The sequence below is a fragment of the Drosophila kikkawai genome, chromosome X, assembly GCF_030179895.1.
Source record: "Drosophila kikkawai strain 14028-0561.14 chromosome X, DkikHiC1v2, whole genome shotgun sequence".
Taxonomy (NCBI): domain Eukaryota; kingdom Metazoa; phylum Arthropoda; class Insecta; order Diptera; family Drosophilidae; genus Drosophila; species Drosophila kikkawai.
This window is the reverse complement of record NC_091733.1, coordinates 18,077,690-18,095,424: the sequence shown is the minus strand read 5'-3', so window position 1 is coordinate 18,095,424 and position 17,735 is coordinate 18,077,690. Positions and strand designations below refer to the sequence as shown.

General features: G+C 41.5%; 5 protein-coding genes across 5 annotated transcripts in view; all 5 read left to right on the top strand.

The window, feature by feature from the left end:
• Positions 1 to 504: 504 nt before the first annotated feature.
• On the top strand, positions 505 to 8,607 carry Cyp4g15 (Cytochrome P450 4g15). The gene is made up of 6 exons (XM_017162647.3): positions 505 to 1,183; positions 2,206 to 2,403; positions 3,364 to 3,546; positions 6,622 to 7,337; positions 7,404 to 7,695; positions 8,185 to 8,607. The coding sequence occupies exons 1-6, from the start codon at positions 985 to 987 to the stop codon at positions 8,346 to 8,348; spliced, it is 1,752 nt and encodes a 583-aa protein (XP_017018136.1). The 5' UTR covers positions 505 to 984; the 3' UTR covers positions 8,349 to 8,607.
• A 386-nt stretch (positions 8,608 to 8,993) lies between these two features.
• On the top strand, positions 8,994 to 10,515 carry Uba5 (Ubiquitin-like activating enzyme 5). The gene is made up of 2 exons (XM_017162648.3): positions 8,994 to 9,386; positions 9,448 to 10,515. The coding sequence occupies exons 1-2, from the start codon at positions 9,118 to 9,120 to the stop codon at positions 10,382 to 10,384; spliced, it is 1,206 nt and encodes a 401-aa protein (XP_017018137.1). The 5' UTR covers positions 8,994 to 9,117; the 3' UTR covers positions 10,385 to 10,515.
• A 168-nt stretch (positions 10,516 to 10,683) lies between these two features.
• On the top strand, positions 10,684 to 11,630 carry Spase25 (Signal peptidase complex subunit Spase25). The gene is made up of 2 exons (XM_017162757.3): positions 10,684 to 10,868; positions 10,991 to 11,630. The coding sequence occupies exons 1-2, from the start codon at positions 10,830 to 10,832 to the stop codon at positions 11,534 to 11,536; spliced, it is 585 nt and encodes a 194-aa protein (XP_017018246.1). The 5' UTR covers positions 10,684 to 10,829; the 3' UTR covers positions 11,537 to 11,630.
• Positions 11,631 to 11,717: 87 nt separating this feature from the next.
• Positions 11,718 to 13,628, top strand: betaTub65B (beta-Tubulin at 65B). The gene is made up of 2 exons (XM_017162756.3): positions 11,718 to 11,931; positions 12,037 to 13,628. Exons 1-2 carry the CDS (start codon positions 11,875 to 11,877, stop codon positions 13,363 to 13,365), a joined length of 1,386 nt encoding a protein of 461 aa, XP_017018245.1. The 5' UTR covers positions 11,718 to 11,874; the 3' UTR covers positions 13,366 to 13,628.
• A 1,669-nt stretch (positions 13,629 to 15,297) lies between these two features.
• Positions 15,298 to 17,735, top strand: part of Drak (Death-associated protein kinase related) — a 53,137-nt gene continuing 50,699 nt past the window's right edge. Inside the window, exon 1 of the mRNA XM_041774813.2 lies at positions 15,298 to 16,106. Coding sequence (XP_041630747.1) covers positions 15,976 to 16,106 — 131 coding nt within the window. The 5' untranslated portion in view covers positions 15,298 to 15,975. The remainder of the gene's footprint in view (positions 16,107 to 17,735) is intronic.

The window sequence follows — 17,735 nt, the reverse complement described above, 5'->3', positions numbered from 1 at the left end:
ACAAATATTTTACTACATAAATAAGACTAACATAATCGGATATTTTAATTTCTATCAATATTTTTAAGAATTTCGCGGTCAAGATGGCTTCGATTTCTAAAAATCAATCAATTTATTTATCGATAATATAAATATGATACTTTTCGATATTTAAACAAATCTAAATTAAAGTTCATGATCATTTCGAAGGCATATTGAGAGCAGTATCAAAAAATATACATAAAGACAGGGAATATTGCTAGATCTACTCGTCTGTGTCTTACTTATTGTCAAACTTATAATAGCCTTATAGCCCAGTCTTACCCTGTTTCCTGGTCTTACCAATAATATGTATATGTAAATGTAAATGAAATCGAATTAGTTCTTGATCCTCATACCACACTTTTTAGAAACGTATTCATGTCGTAAATTTCTCTCAGTGTACGCACATAGGCTGCACATTGTTGGCTATAAAAGACGTTCGCACTGTCGGCGGTCGCTAGTCTTTTTGCTGGAAAAGAGGCGCGAGGAGTGCGACGCGGATCCATCATTTGAGTTTTATTCTATATATCTGATTTATTTTATCCACCATCCCGTGCAACATCCACTATAGCCACTATAACCACCCGTGTGTAGTGTGTGTGTGTGTGTGTGTGTGGGCTTGGGCCTGGGCCTGGGTTGATAATACTTAGTAATTCTCGCTGCCCGACTCGCCAAGGGGCTGTCTCCGTTCAGTTGAGCGCTGGACGAGCAGCAAGTAACATCCGGTCCACCGATCCGATCCCGATCCCGGTCCGACACCGACTTGAACCGAGTGCAGCGCGCATGGATAGCTGATAGATCTCTTAAAAGATCCCTCGTGTACTTGGGTGTAGAGTGCGTGATCCGGTCGTTGTTGTTGTTGTTGTTGTTTTTTTTTCGTTTCGTTTTTTTTTGCTGGTGAACAAGCTGCAAAGAGCAGGGAGCGATAAGGATCAGGATTCGAGAACCGAACGCCGAAGTGTAATGGAAGTGTTGAAGAAGGACGCCGCTTTGGGCTCGCCCAGCAGCGTCTTTTACTTCCTGCTGCTGCCCACGCTGGTGCTGTGGTACATCTACTGGCGCCTGTCCCGGGCCCATCTCTACAGGCTGGCCGGAAGGCTGCCGGGACCCAGGGGCCTGCCCATTGTGGGTCATCTGTTTGATGTGATTGGACCGGCCTCATGTAAACACGAGTTGAAACCTAAATAGAATTATAGCTTTTAAATAATTGATCAATTTAATCATCAAGTTTAATTTTAAATCATTCAAAGTTGTTTTAAAATTTCCACATTTTATTTTTTAATGGCTTTAAACTTCTATTTTTATGAATTTATAACGTGACGAATTTTACTTAATTATTTTTACCTTATACCTTATACATATATATATCAAAATTGAGCCTTAAAATAACGTTCAATTATTTTAATATTTTAAAACCTTTTTTTTGTTTAATATTTAATTTGAATAATAATATAATAAAAATTATATTTTATTAAATTGGTTTAATGTAGGTTGATTTTATTATTATTATTATTATTATTTATTATTTTGTATTCTTAGAATATTCGGTTTCTGAGATCATGACATCCTCCTATTTTCTTTTTTTTTTTTGCGATTTTCTTTAAATGTATTTTTTTAAAGTTATTAAAACACATTACAAAGTGAATAATGATTTTAATAAAACCTTAAAATATTTTGCCATATTTTCGCAACGATTTAAAATTGAAAGATTACATTTAAACAAAACTATTGTATATATAAAAGTACAATTTTATTTTTAAAGGCTTTACCTTTGTTTCTTTATTAAATATTTAAATAATTAACTGGTTATAGGTTCTAGATGTTTATTTATTTATTTATTTTGCTTATTTATTTATGTGTTTATTAATTCATTTATTTATTTTATTTATTTTTTTTTTTATTCATTTATTTGGTTATTTACTATTTGTTTACTTAAATATTTATATATTTAATTTTTTTTTTTATTTATTTATTTATTAATTTAATTATTTAATTAGTTTTTTATTATTTTTTGTCTGCTTACTTAAATATTTTTTCATTTATTTTTTTTTTATTTGTTTACTTTTTTTTATTTGTTATTTATCTATTTATTTTTATTTACTTATTTATTATAATAATTTAAGTGTTTACTTTATTTTATTTTTAAATTTCCATTAATAAATAATATCCCAATCTCGGTTGCAGCCGTTTTCAAGACAGTCATCCGGAAGAGCGCTCCCTTCGAGCACATAGCCAAAATGTGGATCGGCCCCAAGCTGGTGGTCTTCATCTACGATCCCAGGGATGTGGAGCTGCTGCTTAGCAGCCACGTCTACATTGACAAGGCCTCCGAATACAAGTTCTTCAAGCCCTGGCTGGGCGACGGCCTCCTAATCAGCACAGGTGAGGTACATTCAAATGTACATATATGTATGTACAATATGTATTCAAAGCAATATCATATCATTATTAATGGGGGGAGGGCTTGAGTACCACTTGCCACTAATGCAATTTGCGGAATCATAAATTAATGAAGCTGTACCGTAGCCTGACAGTTGGCAATGTTGCTATAAATAAAAAAACAGCGTCGCAGAAAAGTCACCGAACAAAAAATTGTGGGAGAGTTGGTTTTCTTAAAACGGAAAATTTTTTGGAAATTAATTTAAAATATAGAATTTATAGAATAATATATAATAATAATATATGGAGATTTTTGTGATCCCCTTTTTTTAGAAACACTTTGTTTGAGATGAATTTCTTTTTAATAATTTGATCCAATTTCAGTTTTTTTTAATGTTACTTAGCTCTTGTACCATGATTTCTTTTATCCCAAAAACATAATTATTTATTTGAATATTTTATGCTATATTTTATACCCATTTGTTGGTAGATTCTTCTTCTTATTTCTATAATAAATAATAAAAATAAATAATTTATTTTTATTTTATTTAAATTCCTTCTAAAGAATTTTTATTATTTTTTTGACAAAATTATTTAATTTTAATACAAAATTCTCCATAGTTTTTAAGGGCAATTTATCCTTTGTTTTATGCTTAATAATACTTGAAATTTCTATAGGACACCGGGTATTTAATGGTCGAAAACACGGCTTAAGCTTTCTTGACATCTTCTATATAGCTTTGAACAGATTGATTATACCCCTTTTTGAAGTGCATATAAAATGATTTGTATATAAAAGACAAGTGCCCTTTCAAGTCTATTTTTAATCTATTTTTACAGTTGCAGCTGTAAATAGTTTTGGGTTCTATTCTTTGCATTCACAATTCCATATAATATAATATATCAGAAAATTGCCATGAGCCTAGCTACACGTCTAATGCCCCACATTTTTCTCCATTGCAGGTCAGAAGTGGCGATCGCATCGCAAACTCATCGCACCCACATTCCATCTGAACGTCTTGAAGAGCTTCATCGAGCTCTTCAACGAGAACTCGAAAAATGTGGTGCGGAAGCTGCGTGCGGAGGATGGTCGCACGTTTGATTGCCATGATTACATGAGCGAGGCAACCGTGGAGATTCTATTGGGTAAGTGAGGAGCACCACGAGCATGGATTCCGATCTGGATATGTATGTATGTATGCGAGGCGATTACACAAAAGTACAGTCAACTCACACGCACTCAGCGGCGATGCCACTTACTCGATTTTTGGGTTGCGTGGATTTTGTTTCTATATGGATGCTCCAAAGCACACGACAAATGTCCAAATCACCCAAATGTCCGCAGGTCCATATGCTATATTGCTTGATATATATGCTACATGCGATACATACTACATTTGTACTGTGTACAATTGAGTGCAGACCCATTTCCCTATATACTGACAAATCAAAAATTTTGCTGCTTTTGTTGTGTGCCCCCCACAATGGGCACAAAAGAGATATCTGTTGTGTACATGGGTTGGACCTGCATATATATATATATATCAAGATACATATCTACATACATATATATGACGCCGGCCCCCGATCTAACCGAATTATGTGCCAAAACTGCTGCAAACTGGTTGCGATCATGCGATCCTATACAATTATCGATAAACTATTCTTTCATTCTCTCAAGAGATATTAAGAAATCTTATTTTAACAGACAGATAAAGTTACTTTTGGGTCCTTTAATGCTGGGAAAAATAACAGCCATTGTTTCATCTTAAAGATATTTTCCAGGGACCGTAAATAATTATTATGAGTTTAAAAAAATTGAAGCCCAAAACAGTCTCCAAAAAAATTGGAAAAAATTGTCATAAGTTAAATTTTCATGGCGAATTCAAAAACAAGATAAATGTTTTTTTTTTCAATTTTTGTATAAAAATTACGCAATAACTTTTATTTTCAATTTTTATTATATAAATTGAAAAATAAGAATTATTCGATAACTTTTATTTTAAAAATTGAAAATAAAGATTGAATCTATATATCTTTTGATCCGTAGAAGCCAGATCCAATATATATGTATATATATGATCTACACATCAATACCTTTCAGATGGTATATAATAAATATGTATATATATATATATATATATATTGGATATGGCTTCTACGGATCAAAAGATATATAGATTCAATCTTTATTTTCAATTTTTAAAATAAAAGTTATCGAATAATTTTTATTTTTCAATTTATATAATAAAAATTGAAAATAAAAGTTATTGCGTAATTTTTATATAAAAATTGTGAAATAACTTTTATTTGGTAATTTTTTGCTTTTTTAATTATAACAGTTACAGTCCCTGATATTTTCAAAAGATCTCAGTTAACGGATAGATAAAGATCTTGTCTAGTCTTTTTCTGCTAGGAAAAGTATCAGCAATTCCTTCATTTTCTCAAGACTTGATTTAATGGACATATAAAGTTCCTGTCTATTACTTTAGGGCTAGAAAAAATAACAGGGATTCTTTCATTTTCAAGATCTGTTCTCAAGATCTCATTTAACGGACAGATAAAGATCTTGTCTAGTCTTTCTCGGCTGGAAAAAATAGCAGCAATTCTTTCATATTCTTAAGACATATAAAAAGTTCCTGTCTCGTACTTTAAGGCTAGAAAAAATAACAGTAATTCCTTCATTTTCACGATGTTTTCTCAAGGTCTCAGTTAACGGACAGATAAGGTTTTGGCTAATTTAAATTACCAACAGAAGAAGAAATGAAGTCATAACAGCTGTTAAAAGTGGAGTACATTGTGCGTCCTTGCGCATTGAAGATATATGAATAATAACAAAACTACTTATCAGATAACTCAGGTCAGTTTAAGGGCAATCTTCTTGTTTTAAACCAAACCTAGGTATTTAAAATTAGACAAAAAAAAAAAGGTATTAATAAGTCTAAAAGGCGCTGAAAAGGGCTTTGTGCGTTTGTGTAAATATTTTCAATGCCCCAACCCAGTTTGTGGAAGGTAATGCCGAAACCATGTGTCATCCCATTGGGTGGTCGGGAACATCATAAAATCGCTCAAAAATTCAAATTCAAATACTCGTACACCCTATTCGCTTAAAGGCAGTCACGTTTTCGGGGCCGGGCGATTGAAAAAGTGAAACTGTCGCCAAATTGGAAGGCGGCCAATGTTAATGACATTGCAGTGGCAGTCTTTGCAATATTGCAGTTAGTTGGGCAGTTTGGGATTGATTTCTAGGCTATTGCATAATACCGATCCCAAGTGCAAGCGTCTCGTCCCGGGCCCCCAATTGAAATGCAGCCAAGATTACAGATTACAAAAAAAAAAAAAAAAAACAACAAAAAACTGAACTGGATGGGACCGCAACGAGCTGGGTTTTCGGGCTGCAATTAAAGGCACGTCGCGTTGCCATTAAGCATTTAATCAGGAAAATTTGAATGCAGCCATGCAACCTACGGCCACGGCGACGACGACGGCGGCCGCGGACTCAGGTTGTCCAGCCAAGTTATCCACAGTCCACCATCACGATCACGATGATGGGCTATGGAATGGCCTGGGCTGGGGCCGTGTGACGCAAACGGGGCAATTAGCAATTAAGACCAGAACTGAACTGAAATGAAAATGAGCGCAAAACCATTGCAAATGATGTTTTATGAAAAATAACAGGAAAACTGGACTGGCTAATTACAAGGTATTCAATTTTGAGTAAAAGGCAGGAAGAAGACGGCAAGGACGGCAGATATCCTTGTACTTTTCTTAACTTTTGTTTCTGTTTAAGGTTAATTACCAGATCTTCTTGTCGGTGAAAATATAGCGGTTTTCCAAGTTCTACGCAACAACTCCTTGTGGGGTACCCCGATGGAGTATCAAAATTCCTGGCTCGCGTTTTTCCCACAGCTCAAAAACAGACATTGTGCCGCAATCCGTATGCTCGTTTATGCTGTCATCTATAAATCTATTTATGCATTGTATCTACACTTAGACAGGAGCGGGGATCGGGGGATCTGTTGTCTGTTTGTTAAGTTCAATTGGCGCTTGGGTCAGGCGAGTGCATTCCACTTCCCCCCATTGGTGCCAGGGGTCCATCTCCGATCTGGAGTAGATTCTGATCCCGGTTTTGCACTGAGCCCAAAAAGGGGGATTCAGAAAACGCTGGATTTTTAGCTACTTAAAATTTAATTAATCATCTGCGTTGCTTTCCCTTTCCAGAGACCGCGATGGGCGTGTCGAAGAAAACGCAGGACAAGTCCGGCTTCGAGTATGCCATGGCCGTGATGCGGATGTGCGATATCCTCCATGCCCGCCATCGCAGCTTCTTTCTGCGCAACGAGTTCGTGTTCACCTTGACCCGGTACTACAAGGAGCAGGGGCGCCTGCTCAACATCATCCACGGACTGACCACCAAGGTGATACGGAGCAAGAAGGCGGCCTTTGAGCAGGGCACGCGGGGCTCGCTGGCCCAGTGTGAGCTAAAGGCGGCCGCTTTGGAGAGGGAACGTGAGGAGCAGGAGAAGGCGGTGAGTGCGCCGAGTCCCGCCAGCGAGGACAAGACCTCCAACTCCACCCCGACCACGACCACAAGCACAGGCACCATCTCAGGCACAGGCACGCCCGTGGCAGGACTTTCCTACGGCCAGTCCGCCGGACTCAAGGACGATCTGGATGTGGAGGACAACGATATTGGGGAGAAGAAGCGTCTGGCCTTTTTGGACCTAATGCTCGAGAGTGCCCAGAACGGCGCCCTCATAACGGACACGGAGATCAAGGAGCAAGTGGACACCATTATGTTCGAGGGTCATGACACCACCGCTGCCGGCTCCTCGTTCTTCCTCTCGCTGATGGGCATACACCAGGGTATCCAGGATCGAGTGCTCGCCGAGCTGGACTCTATTTTTGGGGACTCACAGCGACCGGCCACGTTTCAGGTGGGTTTTGTAAATGTTTTTTTAATTTTTTTCCTTTTTTATAAATACTCTAAAAAAAATGTGCAGGATACCCTGGAGATGAAGTACCTGGAACGGTGCCTGATGGAGACCCTGCGCATGTACCCGCCCGTCCCGTTGATCGCCCGCGAGCTGCAGGAGGACCTCAAGCTAAACTCTGGCAACTACGTGATCCCCAGGGGCGCCACGGTGACAGTGGCCACCGTCCTTCTGCACCGCAATCCCAAAGTCTACGCTAATCCCAATGTCTTTGACCCGGACAACTTTCTTCCGGAGCGGCAGGCCAACCGTCACTACTACGCCTTTGTGCCCTTCTCCGCGGGACCACGCAGCTGTGTGGGTGAGTTCCTTGATCCTTAAGTCTAGGCAACAGTATGAGGAACTATAAGGGATCTTTCCTTTGAGTTTCCAGATTTCCGCTCTCACTGTTAAAGTCTCAGATAGATCTGACCGCAAAAAGTTAAGTAACAGATAAACTTGTCGTAAAAGTAAATCGGGTGTCTAACCTCCTGTTATTTATCCGTCAGAGAATGACTAACAGATTAGACTGACCTTCTAAAATCAGATGATACTTAGTCGAGCCGAAAAAAACTTGACAGGGAGTTAGAGTCCCTGTTAATGATAGGTTATATTAAAAAGGGCTTTAACAGTAAGGGTAGAAAGCGGACAATAATGCCCAATGTTATTAAAAAAATATCTTAAAAAAGTTAAGAGCTAGCTCTTCTTCTTTAAAGAAATCAGTTCTTAACCGGCAGTTTATCTGTTCGACAAATCTTAATAATAATTGCTAATAATAATACTTATATAATTATAATTTCCCCTTAAATAGGCCGCAAATACGCGATGCTCAAGCTAAAGATCCTTCTGTCGACCATTTTGCGGAACTACCGTGTCTACTCGGACCTGAGCGAATCGGACTTTAAGCTGCAGGCGGATATTATCCTGAAGCGGGAGGAGGGTTTCCGCATCCGGCTGCAGCCGAGGACCAGATGAACTAGGACATAGTGGATCAACGGACACACAGCACACCGTACACAATAAGCAACACAGAACGGACACTTATCCATACATATATCTCTCTACTTGTTGGCAAGTGATAGTCACCGGTTTATACAGTAAATATTAATTATAATAAATAATAAACGTGCTCCAACACTCGATTTATTGAATAGTAATAATAATTATGTTTTTTCGCATTTAACACGAAAAATAACAGCAAAAATTATCATCATCTTCCTTTAATCGTTTTTTTTTTTTTTTTTTTGTTCTTTATTAATTAATAATACAATTTTGTGTAATGATTTTGACAATAAACCTATGGTGTAATTACAAAATTACAAAAACCGATCGAAGCAACTGAACAAGGTGAGTACTGATGAAAACTCGGACTAATTGCAGTCGGAGTTTGCAAACGCTGTAAAGGAAAATGCTCTAAAATGATAAATATCAATAAAAAAAAATTCAGGTGGTGTTAAATCAAAAATTTAAAAGATTTATCGCCTTGTGCGGTATCGGTATCGATATCAAAAAAAGAAACAGAAAACATCGCTAAACATAACATCGATGTTCGATGCATCGATATCAACAAAAACATCGAAAGACATAGGGAAAACATCGCTGCATCGATATTTTCACCATCACTAATACAGGGAAAGTGACACGAAGGCAACAGATTTAAAAGCCAATTGGAAAGGGAAAGCGACTGTATTTCTTCGTTCTATTGTTGTTGCGCCCAAGAAAAAGGGAGGAAACCACCGCCAGGATGTCGCACGCCATCGATGAACTGCAGGCGATCATTGCCGAGCTCAAATCGGAGCTGGATGAGCAGAAGACGAGCAGCCGCCAGGCTGCTGCCCACCGCGAACGCATCGAACGGATGTCCGCGGAGGTGGTGGACTCCAATCCCTACAGCCGCCTGATGGCACTGCAGCGGATGAACATAGTGAAGGAGTACGAGAGGATTCGTGACAAAACGGTGGCCATTGTGGGAGTGGGCGGCGTGGGCAGTGTCACCGCCGACATGCTGACGCGGTAGGGAAAGAGGAAGTCCCATGTCTTATGTTTATATTTACGATTGTGTACTTTTCGGCAGCTGCGGCATTGGCAAACTGATCCTCTTCGACTATGACAAAGTGGAGCTGGCCAACATGAATCGTCTGTTCTTCACGCCCGACCAGGCCGGCCTCTCCAAGGTGGAGGCCGCCGCCCGCACCCTGGGCTTCATCAATCCGGACGTTCGCATCGAGACGCACAACTATAACATCACAACGGTGGATAACTTTGATCGCTTCCTCGCCACGATTATGGAAAGCGGCACGGTGGCGGGCCAGCCGGTGGACTTGGTGCTCAGCTGCGTGGACAACTTTGAGGCGCGCATGGCCATCAATGCGGCGTGCAACGAGCGCAATTTGAACTGGTTCGAGTCTGGAGTTTCGGAGAATGCCGTTTCCGGTCACATACAGTTCATCCGTCCCGGAGACACCGCCTGCTTTGCGTGCGCCCCGCCCCTGGTCGTCGCCGAGAATATCGACGAGAAGACGCTGAAGCGAGAGGGAGTGTGTGCCGCCTCCCTGCCCACCACCATGGGCATTACGGCCGGCTTCCTCGTCCAGAATGCCCTCAAATACCTGCTCAACTTCGGCGAGGTCTCCGACTATCTGGGCTACAATGCCCTCAACGATTTCTTTCCCAAGATGACGCTCAAGCCGAATCCGCAGTGCGACGATCGCAATTGTTTGCTTAGGCAAAAGGAGTTCCAGGCGCGACCCAAGCCCGTTCAGGTCAAGGAGGAGGTGGTCAGCGATGAGCCTCTGCATGCCACCAACGAGTGGGGTATCGAGCTGGTGGCAGAGGATGCGCCACCCAGCAGTAATCCCGAGCCAGCAGCCCCAGCCATGGAAGTGGGTCAGGGCCTAAAGCTCGCCTACGAAGCCCCCGAAAAGTCCAGCGACGATGCGGCGGCTGCAACCGTGACGGCGGCAGATGAAACCAGCCTGGAGGATCTGATGGCTCAGATGAAGTCGATGTGAATGAAATTCCACTATATATTTATAGACTCCTAAATGCCCGATGTTTTGTAATTGATATTTTTGTAAAACATTTATATTTTTTTGTGATTAAATTAAAGCTTAAAAAAATAAATAAGATTAAATATTTGTATAATTATTTTTATTTTTCTATTATTTATTTATTAATACTAAGATCGTATAAAATTATAAAATAATTTATTTAAATTTAAAATACCTTCAAATTTCATCCAGTGTTGGTAAATACCTTCTTTGCCAGGTCTGGCAATCTTTTAGATGGTTATTCGGAATTTTTAGGCTGAGCAGCTGCGGTCACACTGGTTGTCGCGTTGTCACAAAAGAAAAAGGGAAGAAACTCGAGAAAAATTAGAGTTTTCCTTGGCTTAAGAAGAACCCCTCTGGAACGCCGAGTCCCAGACAGCCAAACCCCCAAAAGAGCACACTGAATATGTCCAAGAAGGAGGAAAAGTCGCAGCCCGCCGAGGAGGTAAGCACTGTTTTTCTGGCCGAAAGAGACGGACTCTTTTTTGCCGGCTTGGAAATGGTGGCTCAAGAGAGACCACGTCACTGCAGATAAATAATGTTTGATTTTTTGCCACCCATCAACAGCTGGTGAAGGTGAACAAGTGGGATGGCTCCGCCGTGAAGCATGCCCTCGATGATGCGGTCAAGACCTGCCTGCTGGGCGACCGGCCGCAGCTGAAGGAGCAATTTGGCTTGGTCAACACCCGTTTGGCCCTCTGCGCCTTGGCGGTGGGCGTGGCTATCATGGCCCATGCCTGGGACTTTACCCACCCATTCCCGGAATCACGACCCGTCCTCCTGTTCAGCGTCCTGGCCTATTTCGCCCTCATGGGTGTGCTGACGCTTCATTCCAGCTTCCGCGAGAAGGGCACCTTCGCCGTGGCGGTGCAAAAGGATAAGGAGCGCGAGCGCCTCTGGGAGGCCAGCTCCGACATGCGCAAGTACGACGACAAGTATCTGCTCACCCTGAGCGTCCGCGACTCGCGCAACGGCAGCAAGCGACGCGAGCAGACCAGCAGCAAATCTTGTGCCGCCTTCATTGACCAGAATGGCATCGTGCTGGACAGCCAGGTGGCCAATGAGGTGAACCGTTTGTACAATTCTTTGGCCGCCGAAAAGAAGGACAAGTAGCTGGTGCTAACGGCGGAGGATGTCTGAACGGCGAGCCCCATTTCATTCTCTAATTTTTTTTTCTCCTTGAATAAAACCAAAATTCTACTTTAAATTCTCAACGGAGTTGTTGTGGCTGGATATGTGGCTGCCCCGCCTGGAGATGTTTATCAAAAATGTAAACCAGAAAGCCTTAGGATCAGAGCGGCTTGGAGAAGTTGAGCACTGGAGAAAAGCGAAAGCAGCAGCAGCAGATACGCTGAAAAAGAATAGCTGAGGAAAGGAGCTTCCGCAGCGATGCAGTAGTGGCTTCCTGGGGTTTTTTTTAGTAGCTTCCCAGAGATTGGATTAGCATTAGAATGCGGGAGATAGTTACCCTGCAGATTGGCGGCGCGGGCAATGCCATTGGCGATGCTGTAAGTAAGGAAATACCCGAGTTTTTTTTTCAAGGACCAGAGCTCCTTTACTTTATTCCCTCTGTCCTTAATATAATCACAAACCACATCCTTTGATCTGTCCAGTTCTGGCACGTGATCTCCCACGAGCACGGCGTGGACTATGCCTCGGGGAGGTTCGGCGGCACCAGTCCCCTTCAACTGGAGCGCATCAATGTGTTTTTTAATGCCACCGCCAGCAAAAGATTTTATGCCCGCACCATCATTATAGACACGGAGGCCAGCACCATCCAGCGCTTGAATGCAAGCAGCCAGCTGTACAGACCGGAGAACTTTGTGGCCGGATCGGAGAGTGCGGGTAATAACTTTGCTCGCGGGTATCATACGGATGGAGCCGAAATCCTTGAGCAGGTGCTGGACAATACGAGACGCGAGGTGGAGTCCGTTGACTCCCTGCAGGGCTTCCAGCTGCTCCACTCAATTGGCGGTGGCACGGGCTCGGGATTGACCTCCCTGATAATGGAGGCCCTTGTGCAGCAATATCCCGACAATTTGCTGTGCAACTACGTCACGATACCATCGCCCAACATGTCCCAGGTGGTGGTGGAGCCGTACAACGCCCTGCTGAGCACACCGGCCTTGGTGAATAACTCGCATCTGACCTTTTGCCTGGACAACGAGGCCCTGTTCCAGATCTGCAACCGAAACCTGCAGATCAAGACGTCCGGCCATGAGCATATTAACCATATTGTGGCTTTGACCATGTCGGGAATAACGACTTGCCTGCGCTTTCCGGGCCAGCTGAATGCTGGCCTGCGCAAGATCTATGTGAACATGGTGCCGTTCCCCCGTCTGCACTTCCTTATACCGGGATTCGCGCCGCTGGTCACCTGCAAGCAGCAGCAGTTTAGCAAGGGCACCGTCTCGGAGCTAGTGCAGCAGATCTTCTCCAGCAATAACCTGCTGTGCGCCATCGATCTGCGGCGGGGCAAGCTCCTGACGGCGGCCGGTATCTTTCGGGGCAGGATGTCGCCGCGCGAGGTTGACCAGCTAATGACCGGTGTGCGGAACAAGAACATAAGCAATTTTGTGGACTGGATACCGAATAACATCAAGACGGCCATTTGCGATATACCGCCGCGGGGCTTGAAGATGTCAGCCACTTTCATTGGCAATACCACGGCGATACAGTCGCTCTTCCAGCGGCTCCTGGACGCCTCCATTGCCATGTTGCGGCGAAAGGCTCACCTGCACTGGTACACCGGCGAGGGCATGGAGGAGCAGGAATTTATGGACGCCCAGCAGGAGCTGCAGGCCATCATCGACGACTATCGGTGCAGTGCCGAGGGCGATGAATGCAGCGGAGCAGCCGGCGGCAGCGGTGCGGATAGGGAGGATGACAACAGCAGCGATGTGGCCGCTGAAGGTCCCCGATGCACCTACTGCCCCCAGTAGCAGCCCCATCTCCATATTAACCCTTAGCATAGACCCATAGGACTTCAGGAGCTCAAGTTATCGCTTTCTGCTTTCGGAATAGGAGGACCTAGGGAGAAACCTAAGCCGTTTCCTAAATTTCAAGTGGTCTCCATTGTTGTCTCGCGTTTTGGATTCGCATTCATTATAGTTTTGCCAACCAAGAAAAGCAAATTCACAAATTGTTTAAAATATATTTTGAGTATAGGATATTTTTTTTAATAAAGAAAAAACGAAATATTTTAGCCTTTTTATAGATTTTTTAAACATGTTCTCTGGACAAAAAGGATTCAATTTTGGAGTTATTTAATTATTATACTTATTTTGAAGAGTCCTTAAATACTTAAGAAAGTTTAATATTTCATTTAATTGGTATTATTATTATTATAACGTGTTAACGTATCAAGTTCTTTATCGTTCGGATAAAATATAGGAGGGGTCTACAACCAATTTTTTTTTCATATTATTACGTCTTTTTATATATTTTTTTAAAGTTATATAATTCAGTCAGTTAGATATCATAAATATATTAATAATATAGTAATCACCTTTCAATAAATTTAATATTTAACTGGAGGATAAGACCTTTTTGCAAGAAAAGTATTCTAGCTAAACAAATGTAAGAGTTAAATACCCAAAAATTAACGTTTGTTTTTCGTCGTTCAACTTCAAGTGGTCACAATCTTTTCGAGATACTTGCGCCCGATTGCTCGGCATCCCATTTTTCTATTTTCAGAATGAACGGGGACCGGCGAGCAGGCATTTTTTCCGTAGGTCAAAAGCCGGATCTGCTAAACTTGAACTGCTGCCAAGAGGAGTTTTTCAGCAAAAGTGCAGGAGCTGGGCGAAAGAATAATTATACATAGAGAGATTCGGAGACGACGGCATTATTAATAGACGGATGCTAAAGGTTTTTGCACTTGGTTTATTTCTGTTGCTCCGCATTCCTGAGATGCCGTCGTCGTAGTGACAAAAATATAGCCACAAAATCCACACGCACATGTGCAAACATAATGCATATCCCCCATCCCATCGACACATAGAAAAATTCTTAATAAAATACAAATTAATAGTCGGAAAATGCAATTAAACAGAAATGAGCTTCTATTTCCTTTCTTGTCTTTAGTGCAATATCAACTGAAAATATAAAGTAGCCCCATTTTTGGCCAGTGCATGCAAGTGGAGCACTCACACCTACATAACCATGAGAAAGCGGCGGAACAGCATAGAAGGTAGGGTAGGGGTAGGGGGCTTGAAAAGCCAGGGAACTGCAAGCATAAATTTAAATATAAATTAAGAATTCAATAGACACTCGAGATGCCAACTATTTGTGGGCTGGGCCACGCCCACTGCACCTCTAAAAGGAAAAGTACAGACTCGAGCAACGGAAGAACAAATCGCACAGCGCTGAGCAATTTTTGAATCTGGCGGTCAGTGGGACCATGTGCCAGAAATAGGAAAAAGATGAACAATCGATTACCGTGATTATTTATGATTTCGTAGTTTCCAATCTTGAAACATTTTCGATTTTTATTTAAATATATATTATACTTGTGTAATAGGTATACAAAACTTGTTGTTTAAATGATTTATTTAATTTTTGCAGAAAATATCATGAATTTTTTGCCTATCGATGTTTTATAGTGCCCAACTGTCACCACCAGCCAATAGATATAATAGCTATTTTTGATTAAATGCAAGTGTTTTGCCACTAACGGAACTGATAAATCCATAAAATCGCTGCAGTTGTATTAAATTCGTTATTATATGCTCCCGATTTACATACTTTACCCCAAAATAATTCTGAATTTTCCCAGTGCTTTTATTGCGCATTTTCGGTTAAAAGCTATCGATGATTTTCAAAAGTTATCGATATGGCAATCGTTGGCTTACCAGCTCTACGGCCGAGTTCGGTCACACTGCGCGCCCCACATCGAATCGGACGCTGTTTCGCGTTTCGCTGCCATCCGCTCCACCAAAAGCCAACGAACGGTTCGTGCGCGAGTCTTTTGTACCTTGCCTTTGCCTTTGGCCCCCTTTGACTTCACTGGGACGAGTGCTGTGTGCCGTGCATACCACAAAGTTTTTCGCATTGGGCCTCGCTGCGCTCAGGTCCTGCCCGCTGCTTCTTACCTTTTTGGAGTTTGTTTTCGGAAAAAGAACGGTACAGCAGGAATAACAAAAACAAAAAGCATCACAGCAAAAGCATCACATACATACACACGCGGGAATTTTTTTATTTTCGACCATGTGTATATGTGTGTGTGTATTGTAGTTGCATAGTTTTGTTTTTTTGTGCTGGAATTTTGAGAGGGAGCCAGTGAGAGGAAGAGGGAGAGAGCGCGCGCGCAACGTCGTTTTTCGAATGAATTGAATAAATCTCGTGTGTTTACCTCTCCAACCAACCTTTCTATTTTTGTTATTGTGCAGTTGAGAATATCAAGCAAAAGGAGCTGAAAATATAACCAGCCAACGAAATTGCATTAAGTAAATTTGAAAACTAAGGAAAGATCTCCGAAAGATCTGCGCTGCTGCAGCTGCTGCCCACACTCACACTAGCACACACCAAACACACACACATCTACACACAAAATGTTCATCGAAAAGGGAATTTTTCCCATTGGGGACGGACTTTTGGACGTGGACGCCGATCGATTGAAGGGATTACTCGTATCGCATGATATAAACGAGATCTACGAGGTGGAGCAGACGCCGTTTGCCAGGTGAGTTTCTTCTACTTCCACCTTGTTCTGCAGTTGCTGCAGTCTCTTCTGTTTTGCCAAAAAAAAAGAAGGAAAAAAAAACAAGTTTATCGCATCTTCCAAAGCAGCTGCCAAAAAAAAAAGCGAAAACCGAAACAAAAGCTTCGAAATGTTAAAGAAAGTCAGTCAGCAGCCGAGTTGGTTTTTATTTTTCTGAAAAACTTCTGCGTCTCAAAACTTGTTTTATTTGCCTTTTTTCTTCTTTCTCATGTCGCCTGTCAAGTGTGTGTGTGTGTGAGCTTCTACTCAACACATACACCAACACGAGCCGCGCGGCTGCAGACGGAGAGAAAAGAGAGTTTTTGTGCGGACAAGGCACAGTGGGTTTAAAAACGTTGTCACAATTAAATAAAAATAAAACTAAACAAAACATGAATAATCTTAAAATTTGGTTGTTTCAAAGCACTTTTTGCCCATAAACTCCTGTTTCTCAGAATGGAATTTAAATTTAAACTTGTTCTGCAGAGCTTGCTTACGTATATCGTATACATTATATACATTGTGATCCTTAGCCAAATTTACTTGCACAATTCGATATTGGATTACTAACTTAAATTACTTCCGTGTAGCGGTCTCTGTGTGTGTACCTACAAAAAGATTTTGTTTTGTTCTTTAAAGCATTTACATACCTGATATTCCACGGTTCTTTCGCTAAGTTTTCTTCGGCGAGGTTCTAATTTGTGCATCCACTGTGCCTCTTCCTGTTTTCCTCTCTTCCTTCCTTCGCTGCCTGCCTGCCTCACTCTCCCTATCGTTTTTGCCCTTTACCCACTCTTCTTTTGCCCAAAGAGCAGCTGTTACCGCTGGCTGATAAACTGACCTTCTGTGCGCTGTCTCCTTCTAACCCGCTCTCTCGCCTGTCTATATTTCGCCGTAATTTCCTTTTGCATTCGCTCTCCTTCCACCGTTTACTCTCAGTCGTTAGTTCTCTCATTCTTTCCTCCTTCAATGCCGTTTGGCTACCTTTATTTTCAGATAGATTTGCAATTTCTGCCCGGATTTCATTATAATTTGTTTTTGCATTTCTATCTCATTTGTTTTCTTCAGATTTTCTTCTTTATCCCTCCATTCTTAATTTTTTAGACTCCACAAAGCTCAATTTAACGTCCCTCGCGAAGGTCGTTTGTGTTGGATCCTACTGTTTCTTTATACTCACCTACCCAAGACCCTATCTATCATTATTCCCCGTTCTTTGTCACCTCCACCTTATGATAAGTTATCAACGAAAAGTAAACAACAAAATTAATACCTAAAATAAAAAAAACCAATCGACTTTTGAGTTTCGTAAGCAACCGCACGAAATTCAGTTTTTGTCAACGGTACTGATAGTGTGTCTCTCGGGATCGTTGTTCTTATCGTGGAACGGTTTCTCCTGACCGATGGAAAATCAATATATAATATTGGGTAACAATAAAATCAATGATAGAGCGAGCACGCTTTATGATATCCTCTTGTAGTCATTACTAACTAAAACTACATATTTTCATTAATATTTGATATATCATAATAAAGGAATATATAAATAAATTCCAGTCCTTTAAATATCCCTTATTTAGCAGAAAAGGTTGCGCCTCAGGCGGGTTATTTTAC